The 12,670-nt window shown below is 39.1% G+C and overlaps 1 protein-coding gene across 1 annotated transcript in view; it reads left to right on the plus strand.

Moving 5' to 3' along the window:
- ntsr1 (neurotensin receptor 1 (high affinity)) overlaps positions 1-12,670 on the plus strand; it is a 78,747-nt gene that overhangs the window by 35,080 nt on the left and 30,997 nt on the right. The window contains exon 2 of the mRNA XM_007250798.4: positions 2,413-2,614. Within this exon, the coding sequence (XP_007250860.2) occupies positions 2,413-2,614 (202 nt within the window). The remainder of the gene's footprint in view (positions 1-2,412; positions 2,615-12,670) is intronic.

Here is a 12,670-nt window from a genome sequence, read left to right on the forward strand (position 1 = left end):
CATATCGTATCATATGCAATAACATCTCCAATATTTTTGAATATCGTAAACAATATTAGCGAAACCTAATTATCATATCAGGGTACTACGTTTTTCCTGTTTTTAGCAAAATATTAAAAAGAAACAAATACTAAACATAAAACCTGTGCAATTATTGTATTTAATTTAAGTGAGTAGCGTAGTATCCAGAAGTGTGAATATACATGATGTAACATAAAGTGTCCATAGTGTCCAAGAGTGCAAATATACAGTAAATTATCAAATGTCCAGGAGTGCAAATAAATAGAATATACTGTAAAATGTCAATAGAGTTGCAGGGTGTAGATGTACATGTTACAGAGTGTGATTACAGTACAGATAAAAATAGGCTGTGATTAAGAAAGCATATGAGAGACTCGTTCCTCTTCTGTCCTCCTCTCTCTTCCGGCTCCACTGGAAGGAGTTGAAGAGTCTGGTGGCTCTCGGAGCAAAGGATCTCCTGAGTCTGTCTGTAGAGCAGCTTTGTGACAAGAATCTGCCACTGAAACTGCTCCTATGATCCATGATGATAGAATGCTGTGGGTGACCAACATTTTGATTTAGTATTCTGTCATATCATCAAGAGTATCGTTTTCACGAAATACCATGAAATATCGTGATATTATTTAAGAGACATATCGCCCACTCCTACCTACAGTATCAGACCACTCTGTTTTAGCATAATAATATAATGGGTTGCAAGGACAGTTGTGCAAGGACACTGATGCCATTCCTTAGAATAGTTTGTCCCTTCCTAAGTCAATTTTTGCATCCACTGGTTCTTGCTTGACATAATTTTCTTTTGCTGTACATGTTGGAGTCCAATACTTAAGAACGTATCCAATAAAAATCGTTGAAGTTCCCTGATGTGTTTTAGGTCTGTTCTGAAAAAAAAAAAACTAACAGAAAAATCCAGCATGCCTTGAGAATTTAATACAGATGTGCATGGCAAAAGATGCTGCAAAAGAACCAAATTATATGTTTTTTTTTAAGTTTCTGTATTTAAAAAAACAGCACATTTGGTTCTGCTTTAATGAGGCTTAAAAATGAGGCAAGAGATAAGTAATAAAGTTCAATATAATCATAGTTCTTCTAATACAAACAACGATTGTTTATATTTTTATATTGTATGTTGTTGCTCATATACCTTAGCTTTGGGTAACAGTGACTACATTGAAAGGCAGATCTTATTGTGTTAATCTACAGTTTTAATATTTCATTTAACTTAAAAAAGTAGCCAGTAAACATTATCTTATTATAACCTTTGTTCTTGTTTTCTTGTGAGTTTGTGCTTGTAAGTTAACATATCAAGAACTTTCTCATGTTACTGGTATTAAGAAACACCTGTTGAAGTAGTGAAGACTGAAGTTTATGTTCTTCAAAATTAAGAGGGTTAATGTTAATGTCACAACTGATTACTTTCTTTTTGATTAAAACCTACTTTAAATGAACTTCTACACAGAGTGTCACATTCTTATTTAATGTTAATAATAATTTAGTTTTCAAGATTAGATGAAGGTCATTAATGAAGACTATTTTTAACCATGTCAAGCTATAGTTGATGTCATTCCACCATATTCTAGGTCATCCATGTTCTTTAGACGACTAATTTCATGCATGGCTCATTCCTGAGCTCCTTTAAATGAGTGCATTGATTTCTAACTTAATAATTACAGCTACTCATAGGAGATCATCTGCTGACTATCAGAGCATGGACACATTTTGTGTAACTCAAGAGACATATTTCCAGTGTAAGTAATGTGCAATATATTTTAAAATCAATACCAAACTGTATCCTGCATGTATCAGACAATATGCTTAAATCTACACCTTTTCTTTTTTTTGTGGGAAAATCCAAATCTGTGTGTGTATATGTGTGTGTAAAAAAATACGTTTTCGAATCAGTTTCTCTGATTTTACTATTTATAGGTATATGTTTGAGTAAAATGAACATTGATGCTTTATTCTATAAACTACAGACAACATTTCTCCCGAATTCCAAATAAAGATATTGTTATTTAGAGCATTTATTTGCAGAAAATAAGAAATGACAAAATAAGAGTTTTCAAAAAGACCTCAAATAATGCAAAAATATTCAGAAAGTCTTATGAGTTTAGAAATCAATATTTGTTTTTAATCACAGTTTTCATGCATGTTGGCATTTTCTCCTCCACCAATCTTACACACTGCTTTTGGATAAATTTATGCCTTCACTCCTGGTGCAAAAATTCATGCAGCTCAGCTTGGTTTGATGGCTTGCAATGATCAATCTTCCTCTTGATTATAATCCAGAGGTTTTCAATTTCGTTCCTCAGAGGTTTAAGGAACCTTACAGTTCATACATTCTTGTTGTTTACCCTCCATTCTCTCTCTATCTCTCTCTTTCTCCACCAGGTGAATGCGCTTCTGTCCTTCATCGCTCCCATGGTGGTGATATCAGTGCTGAACGGTATCATCGCCAGTCAGCTGCTGCGCATGTTCCGAGAGGCTGCGCAGGACAACCGCCTCTGTGTTGTCGGGGGCAACGCCACCATGCTTAACGTTACCGTGGAGCCCAACCGAGCCCAGTCGCTGCGGCACGGTGTTATGGTGTTGCGTGAGTATCAGTCCAGCAGAAGATGATCTGTGTAATCTGTGTTTCATTCTTTCATTCGTTTAGACCAATTCTCAGGTCCTAGATTTTTTTTCTAATTAACGGGATATTTTAGTGGTGTAATCTTAGGCCCAGTTCTATTTTACCCCTTGGCCCTTCCCTTTAGCCCCACCCCTCTGTTTTGCACGCTTACACATAGGGGTTAGGGTGTCCAGATTCTTGTTTAAGGCTGGAGGGGTAGGTTAGGGGAAGTGTTAGGACTACAAGGCCCTTCAAACTGAGTTTTTTTTTTTGAGGCACACAAAATTTGAGAATCACTGGTAGGATGGCGGCACAAGCAATCAAAAAAACACACAAATTTAGTGAGTATTTTCCTTGACAAAATGTATAACAACAACTATATTAACATCATTTTATGTGTAGTTGGCCATTTTCTTCATTACAAGCTTTCTTCAAAACAAGCCTCATAAAAAGCCAATTTTATTTCCTCAACAAAGAGAATATAAGGAAAGGACAACAATAATGAATTGCTGCATCACCTGCCTACATTTCTGAAGACATATAATTAATATACTATAAAGCCCTAAAGTTAATGAGCCAGTTAACCAGCAGCTACCGTAGGTTGCTAAACTTTAGCGCTCCACGGCTAAAGCTAAGCTATATCTGTATCAGGCAGAGACTGTAAAAAAAGATGGACGTTGTGTCGCCGTTCCCATTCATTCAATGAAAATGAAGCCAAAATCTTCCACCATGTTGGCGATCCTGACACCCGATTCTGCGCAGTAGAGACTAGAGGAGGGAGAAAGACTGTGGAGAGCAGCCTACTCATTTGAATAACCCCGCCCCTGAGGGCTGCCTCGCGGTCACAGGCTGCAAAGTGGGGCGGAGCGGAGCTGTTGGTCTGTTATTGGTCCCGCCCATAACCAGCCCTTTTACAATAACCACATTGTATAGAGCTGAATAACGTTTTTAAAAACGAATTCTGTGGGGATATAAAAATATGACAATATAAGCAGAGGTTACACTAGCTGCTGCATTTAAATAATGGAGGTAGAATTACAGTATATTAGAAAAAAACGTGATTGAACGTTGTCTGTTTTGCCATTGAAACCTACGGGGACGGGTGCGGTTACACAGCTTTCTGCAGCCGAACAGCAGGCGGCGCCCGACCTGTGGTGGCTTCACTTTTGAGAGACGATGCTCTGTCCAGCTATATACAGTCTATGGTATCAGGTGACTGAAGGGTTGTTCCAGCTCTTAGTGGATAGAAATTCACCTCTTTTCCCTAATAATTCTGTTCGAAGGGGAAGGGTTACACTAAAAAAAAACAAGGGGTAAAGGTAAAAAAAAGGTAAATAAAATTGGGCCTTAGTGTGTTTTGTGCTGGTATGAGCGGATCAGACACAGCAGTGCTGCTGGAGTTTTTGAACCCTTTTTTTTTCTTGCATTACACTTTTTTCTAGTTGCTGTAGGCTGGGTTCCAACTACACAATTTTAGGCTAAACATTTTTCGCAGACTGTTTTTTTTAGAGGTTGCCATCAGAAGCCTTGGATTGAAGTTATATATGTAAAAGATTGAAAAACACAAGCTTAGTGACCACCAATGCCTCGCAAGCTCCTCGCAAATATCTAGCAGGTTTTATATCTGGACCAGACGGCGTCTTCTAGAGCCAATGAGAGCAGAAGATACGGACGGGGTGAGGAGAAATCCGAGGTTGGAGTTTGATGCTTTGGAGAACCACTTTCGAAAGCTTTCACCATCGCCTTCACTGCAGAATCCTACAAGAACCCCCTTGAGGAGTGCAAATCAGGTGTATAAAATTACAGTTATGCACCATATCACTTGTATTTCAGTAGCACTTTGTTTTTGTAGAATAGGATTCTCATTTACCCGTCATTCACACAAGGACATTCTTTTCATCTTCTCACGCCGCTGAGTGTCCAGGCTTCATCGCTGCAACAGCACTTCTGAGGCGCGCTGTCTTTTTGTCCGAATGCTTCTTATCTGAGAGGGACAGAGAGTGGCCCCAGGTGCCCAGAGAGATATGCCCACTCGAGCATTCTGCCCTAACCATCTACATGAGTCACTGCTTACATTAACCACCTTTCAGCAGAAAATTCTGAATATATGCTTCATCCACACTTAGAAAACAAAAGCTTTCAGATTTTAGAACAGTGTGTGATGAGGAGGGTTTTATAATCTGGCAAAAAAAATTACAAGAAACCCAGAACATTTGATTTCTATATGTGTGAGCTTGTGTAGGTTAGCTAACTGTAGAAAAAATAAATATTAGTGAAATGTCTCAAAACAAAATCAGAATGCAGATTATCGCATGTACAAGGAGCAGAGGGGTGCACACATAGACATCAGGTGGTGCTAAAGCACCACCAACTCTGCCCTTTATCAACCAAAGTGCCCTTTTTTATTATTATTATTATTATTATTATTATTATTATTATTATTATTATTATTAAGATTTTACTGAGCAAAAACCTGAGCGATTAAAAACAAGTGAAAACAGAATGCCCTGAAATTAGCTCGCACACACCCGACCTCTCTCTTCCTCTGTCACGTGACCCCGCGCGGTCGCAGCAGCAGTTCAGTTCAGCGAGTCTTCAGCACAGCACGCACGGCAACAGATAGGCTTGTTCTCCCCCCGTGTCCCACCAGCTAAGTAACATACACATCAAGTAAAATCCTACCGTTTGCCCTCTAAGCCCAACGTGAAATCATTTTGCTGTGCAGTAAAATGTCTCATACAGCACCAAACTACTAAGCATCTTTAGCCGACTGGTCACCAGATAAACTAGCCGCTCCAGCCCAAATCAACGATAGATAACGTGAGGACGACCACATACAGCCCCGGTTCTGGACTGATTTGCTTGGGGGGGCAGTAAAATTAAAAGTGTGTTAAAAAGTGCCCTTTTTCCCCCCTGAGCACTTGCCCCCCAAAATGTCTGTGCACGCCACTGACAAGGAGCATTCTAATGGTTTGTAATAGGGTTTGAGGAATTAAGATGTTTTATAATTGTATCAATTGATTTATAAAATATTTTGTGATTAATCTTAATTGATTGGAGCTTTTAGTAATGGATAAAATAAAATAAACAATTTCAAAGTGGAATTATATTTACATATTTATATTTACCAGTCAACACCTACTGAAGTTATGCAGACTATAGAGGAAAACATAAGAAATCATGTAATAAATTAAAAGTGTTAAACAAACCAAAATACTCTGCTCTTGTCCTGGGTAACAGAGGTATCTCTTGCTCTTCCTTTTTCTGAGGCAGGCCTGATGAGAGCCAGTTTCCTCATACCATTTTTCAGACTGCGTGACCTTCATTTCTTCAAGTATTTTTTTTCTTTTCTTTTTAAAGCTGAGTAGTTCTTGCCATAACATGGATTAGAACATAACTCAAACAGGGCTTTTTACTGTATACCTGTAACTCTACCTCTTCACAACTTCACAACTGATGCTCTCAAACACACTAAGAGGAGAAAAAATTTTGAGTAATTTACTCTTGATAAGTTCAGCACAGCTGTTAACTGAAAGCTGATCATTTCAAGTGATTCTACCTCATAAAGCTGACTGGGAATATTCAGCTAAGATGTGCAAAGCTGTCTCTGTCTAAGCAAGATGTGGTACTTTGAAAAATCTAAAATATAAAGCATATTCTGTTTCTTCATAGTTTCTCTTCCTATAACAGTATTGTGTGATTAATCATACTTAAAATCATGATTTAAAAGGTTTAAATGCTAATTCTTCTCTGTATTTTTAAAGGGTGACAGAAATAAGTGTGTACCTGGGGAAAAATGAAATGAATAAAATGAATCCGCCTACCCTAGAATGTACACATGGTCCACTGTTTTCCTCGGGCAATTTGTAACACTTTGGGAAAACCTCCAGCAGACACAGTTTAAAACGGCTAAAGTCTAATAAATAATTAATAAAGGCTTGTTAATAAAGTATGAAAGGGAATAAAACGTACTGTGCATTAAATTTAATGTGCATCAGATCTCATTCACTTTATCACCTCTGAAGCCTCAGCCCTGTGGTAGCTGTCAATCAATGTCTATATTTGATCTAATCAATATAATAAGAGCGAACCATAAATGCAACCATTTTTGTGTATTGTGTATTTGATGTATCAGAATACAATGATAAAAATGTTACACTTGCGTCACATGTTACATCATTCAGAACAGTACTTTAGGATTCATTTAGTGTTCCTTGTTTTCCTGATGGTAAACTCATGAACATGGATATTAACCAATGTGCGAGAGGCCTTCAGTTGCTTTGAAGTTACCCTGGGGTCTTTTGAGACCTAAAAAACTATCTGTCTGACTATGAATAGGAATATCTATTGTGGAGGTAACACATGCTAGCCTTCAGGTCAGTACTTTATGATGATTAAAACTACATTCATTCAAAGACAAAAAATTTGGATTAAGTCCATCATTAAATTTGACCAATAAAAAGAACTACTGTCTTATTCAGATTGTCCAAATGTGAAAAACATAGGTTAAAAAATGGAGAAACAAGTTTTTAATGAGACAGCAACTAAATAAAACACTAATAATACTAGTAATCCAGTATAAAATAATATTAAACATATGTTGCAATGTTTTTTTATGTCTGTAGTTTGGAGAACACACAAGACAGACATTGTTGAGAATTCCTCCTGCAATTGTAAGATCTTTTAAGCTGTGGCCTTTTGTCGCTAATCCATCATGTGTTGTACAAGATGTATCATGGTGTATGTAGTGTGTAGAGTGAGAATTACAGCAGTCTCACAACTTTGAAAGTCATGTAGTTGGTACTTGCCGTTAGTTGATGTAACTAAATTAACAGTGGAGGTGGGCGATATGGCCCTAAAATAATATCATGATATTTCATTGTTATTTTGTGATAATGATACTCTTGACGATACGACTAAACACAGAATAAAAACAAAACAAAAATTCAAGAATACACTGCTGCAAAATGAAAATTATTTTTTTTATCGCATACAATATAATACTGCACACCCTAATTTATAAATCATTCAAAATGCTGGGTGTATTTTATGAGTGCAAAGAGTGCTGGATGAAATGGGCTATTACTAAATTAGGGAAATCTGATCATTAAAATAACACCCTTGGTATGCAGCTTTGTTTTATCCATATATATACAGGGAGCAATGAAACTGAAACACTTGTCATTTTAGTGTGGGAGGATTCATGGCTAAATTGGAGCAGCCTGGTGGCCAATCTTCATTAATTGATCATTATTGTACAGGAGTACAGAGAACTGACGCAGTGAAATGGTGCCAGAGGAACTGCCTGCAGATCAACGCAGGAAAAACCAAAGAGCTGGTGGTGGACTTCCGCAGGACCAAACACTCTCCTCCGGTGCCTTTGAACATCCAGGGTATGGATATTGAGATAGTGAGGTCCTACAAGTACCTGGGTGTCCACCTCAACAACAAGCTGGACTGGACCGACAACACGGCTGCTCTCTACTGGAAAGGTCAGAGCAGACTGCATCTCCTGAGGAGACTTCGGTCCTTTGGCGTGCAGGGGAAACTCCTGATGACCTTCTTTGATGCTGTGGTGGCATCAGCCATCTTTTATGGAGTGGTCTGCTGGGGCAGCAGCATCTCCACCACCGACAGGAAGAGACTGAACAGAATCATCAGGAAGTCCAGCTCTGTCCTGGGGTGTCCTCTGGACCCAGTGGAGGTGGTGGGAGACAGGAGAATGAGGACTAAGCTTAAGAACATGCTGAAGAACCTGTCTCACCCCATGCACCACTCTCTGAAAGCACTGAGCAGCTCCTTCAGTGTCCGGCTGCTGCACCCGCGCTGTGTGAAGGAGAGATACCGCAGGTCCTTCCTTCCACACGCCATCAGACTTTACAACACACCACACTCAAACTAAACACTAGTTTATTATCTCAGTACTTCATACAAACTTACATACTACTCAGTATAGCTGTAATGCTTACCGTGTGCAATATCTACCTCACTACATGTCACCTTATCCTTCACCATCTGTGCAATATGTTTAACGTGCAATATTTCTCTCACCTTTTTATCTACTATTTATTTGATATTTATTTACTGCTACTCTTTGTGCAATAATACTGGTCACACCCTACCATAATTATATCTCTATGCACTAGATGTATATATATATATATATATATATATATTTCCTTTACTATATATAATTTTTTTAAAGTAGCTTTTATATATTTCCTGTAATTGTTTTTGTATATATAGATTTATCATTATTTGTTTTTATATATCTTTTTTTCCTGGCCTGTTTCTCTGTCCTTTCCTCTGTACTGCTGTAACATTGTAAATTTCCCCATTGCGGGAATAATAAAGGATTATCTTATCTTATCTTATCTTATCTTATCTTATCTTACCAGTAAGAGCAGAGTGTGAAGATTCAATTAGCAGGGTAAGAGCACAGTTTTGCTCAAAATATTGCAATGCACACAACATTATGGATGACATACCAGAGTTCAAAAGAGGAACAATTGTTGGTGCACGTCTTGCTGGCGCATCTGTGACCAAGACAGCAAGTCTTTGTGATGTATCAGGAGCCACGGTATCCAGGTTAATGTCAGCATACCACCAAGAAGAACGAACCACATCTAACAGGATTAACTGTGGACGCAAGAGAAAGCTGTCTGAAAGGGAAGTTCGGGGGCTAACCCGGATTGCCTTAAAAAAACATAAAACCACGGCTGCCCAAATCACGGCAAAATTCAATGTGCACCTTAACTGTCCTGTTTCCACCAGAACTGTCCGTCACCACAATAAAATATTGTGGTCTAAAACCAGGTGTTTTTGTTTCATTGTGCAACCCCTGTACATCAGTGTTTCACAACAGCCAGTCTTCCAGCACACTGATTTAACTAATCAGCTAATTAACAAGCCATTTCAATCCTTTCAAAGCTACAGTAGGTATGTTAAAGCTGGAATTCCACTAGAATATGCTGGGTCAGGATTGGGAAACCTGCAATAGCAGTGATAAATCATGTTTTACTGCGAGTAGAGCAGTTTTTTTTTGTTTGTTTTATGACATTGGCATTAATGTTTTACCTAGTGTGGTGTTTTTTTTTTTAATCCTTTTTTTTTAAAGATAAAATGAACAACCCTATTTCACCTGAGCACATTCCGCTTTAAAGAGTACTGAGTGCTCCAGGCTTTTGGATGTGTGATGCCCGCTGACTCGGTAAGAGGTGTAAAAGCTTGTAGTCAGCTCCCTTTGCAAACTGGCCATTTCCAACCGTTTAAGTCCCGGCTGGCCCCTCATAACAGGTACAGTGGTTGCTTTAGTTCAGGTTCAGGAGGGACGAGGTGGATGTACCGGGCTCTGGAGTGCTCCCCTGCGTTGGTTTGTTTTGTCAACAGCTTGTAACCTCCATTAGAAGAACGCCACGGCCGCGTCAGGATCAACACTGTACTTCCCCAAGCTTTCAACACCACAGGAGACAACATTTGTTTAAGCCCACACTGTTTACGCCGCTCACTCACAGGAAGTAACTCCAAGTAATGGGCTTTTGTTTTTCTTGGGGTGTTCACAACGCTCGTCTCTTTACTGGGAGCCCATTCACTTCTGAATTATTCATGAGGCATTTATGCAAGTGGCAGTAACACAGCTTAGACCTGTATGGTCTATGAATGCGTCTATGTGTTAGTGTAGGATTAAGAAGTGTAGGCAAGATCATTAGAGGCGAGACCAAGACGGAGACATGCTAAGGGCTTTAGAAGACTAACAAACTAATATGAAGAATATGCTCTGCTTTTATTGGCTGGCTTACGTTTTATACTCTCATCATCGACAAAAACATCGAAAAATAGGTGCACCCAGTAGAAAGTGTCAGATTGCAATGCTAAACATAGCACCAAAAATAAGAAAATTTGCTTTGGTAGATCATTGCTTTGTTATATCAATGCTTCTTGGTAATAAATCTTACAATGTTGGAAAGCCTGTTAATTTATCTTTCGAATGGTGTCACATTTTTAAGAAACATCCACACAGGAAATTTGGCAGTGTTAAATCAACACTGTTAGTGTCAAACTTTACACTCTCAGATTTAATTTAATACTAACAGTGTTGATTTAACACTGCCAGAGCTAAGTATGTGGGTTTCATTTTGCTTGGGGCCTCCAAATGCCTTGAACTGGCCCTGAGTGCATGATGTGGTGATATGGTGTTAAGCAGGGGCAATTCAAGGATCAGAGGTTTAGTTTTCTCCGTCAGATTTATGAGGTAGAGTCACTTGGAATGGGTCTTTCAGTTAACAGCTGTGCTGAACTTAATCTTCCTTCTTCCCCTCCTTCACTCCTCTATCCCATTATTTCCCTTTGACCTCCTTTAGGCGCTATGTAAATGTTTTTACCTTTAACTTCTATTACTTTTGTACTTCACTATTGTAAGTCGCATTGGACAAAAACGTCTGCCAAATGAGTTTCCTTCGAAAAATAGGTGCACCCAGTAGAATGTGTCAGATTGCAATGGTAAACATAGCACCGAACATAAGGAAATTTGCATGGTAGATCATTCCTTTGTTATATCAATGCTTCTTGGTAATAAATCTTACAATGTTGGAAAGCCTGTTAATTTCTCTTTCGAATGGTGTCACGTTTTTAAGAAACATCCATTTGTGGGAGGAGAAGTAGACCTCAGTATGTGGGTTGCATTTTGCTTGGGGCCCTCAAATGCCTTGAATCAGCCCTGACTGCATGACATTCTTGATAGTCGCAAAGACTATCAAGAATGTCATGATGAAACTGGCACTCATCAGGACCACCCAGGACGGAAAGATTAACAGAGAGTTTCCTCTGTTGCACAGGATAAGTTTATCAGTGTTCCAGCCTTAGAAACTACAAGTTAACAGCACCCCAGATAAGAGCCAATTTAAATGCTTTTTATGAGTTTTTAGTTTTGTTTAACACTTTTTAAGTTACTACATGATTCCTTATGTGTTCCTTCTTAGTCTGGATGACTTACAGTACAGAAAAAAATACTGTACTGTATATATTTAAATTATTATGCATTCTTCCTGGAATTCTTTAGGCTGTTCACATCCTCTGTTCAGAACTCCTGACTGAACCTGCAGGAGAGGTAACTGTGCAAAGTGCTGTGCAATTTATCGCCACAGCACTCACCTGTCAATCACACTCATGTCATGCTCCATACAGGCCCGCTACACACACACACACACACACGTATATATATATATATATGTTCTCTCTCTTAGCGCACAAAGGCACGGAAGAGTGAAGTAAGTCTCACAGCGAGCGTCTGATGGAATCTATCTGGAGTAAATCCACAGAGAAGAAGGTCCAATAGTGAAGGGTCACAACACAGCCAAGACCTTTTTATTCTTCTCCATTTATTTAATATCTGTCCCGCTCTTGCTTCTGCAGCCTACCAAATTGAATTTATAGGAAGCGCTGTAAAAGGCTTCGGATGGGTCAGGGTAAGCAAGAGGCTTTCCGGAGAATGATTGGCTCTCACTGTTGAATATGAGCCAAAGTAGGCACTTAATGAGTAATCCACAGGAAACTCACGTCTGTAAATCTGACTTAAAGTTTTTTTTTGCATCTGCTATGTATGAGTTTATGAGAGAAAGGTGGAGGGAGGTGTCCTTTATTTTGAATCTACACTCTAAAAACAAGCCTGGACTTTCTATAAAATATCCTGCATTTGCTAGTATTGACCCATGCCTTGACTGGGCAGAGAAGAAGAAAAGAGGGGGAGCGAACTCAGAGTGTTGGGGTGGAGTTCGGGGCAGCTTCGCTGTAAAGCGTGAAGCCGAAGCCCCCTCTCACACGAAGAGAAACATGAGGAAAAATAATGAAATTAAAGAAGGAGGAAGATGGGGAGGAGGTGGGTGTGAGGTTGTTCAACGAGCAGGTAGAGAGGAAGTAACGGTTTAAATGGGATCGCAGATAATGTGCTGTCATGGTTCAGATCATACCTCACTGGGCGCTCGTTCAAGGTGTCGTGGCAAGGACAGCTGTCCTCAGCCCGCTCCTTATCCACTGGGGTTC

Source organism: Astyanax mexicanus, chromosome 13 (genome assembly GCF_023375975.1).
Source record: "Astyanax mexicanus isolate ESR-SI-001 chromosome 13, AstMex3_surface, whole genome shotgun sequence".
NCBI lineage: Eukaryota > Metazoa > Chordata > Actinopteri > Characiformes > Acestrorhamphidae > Astyanax > Astyanax mexicanus.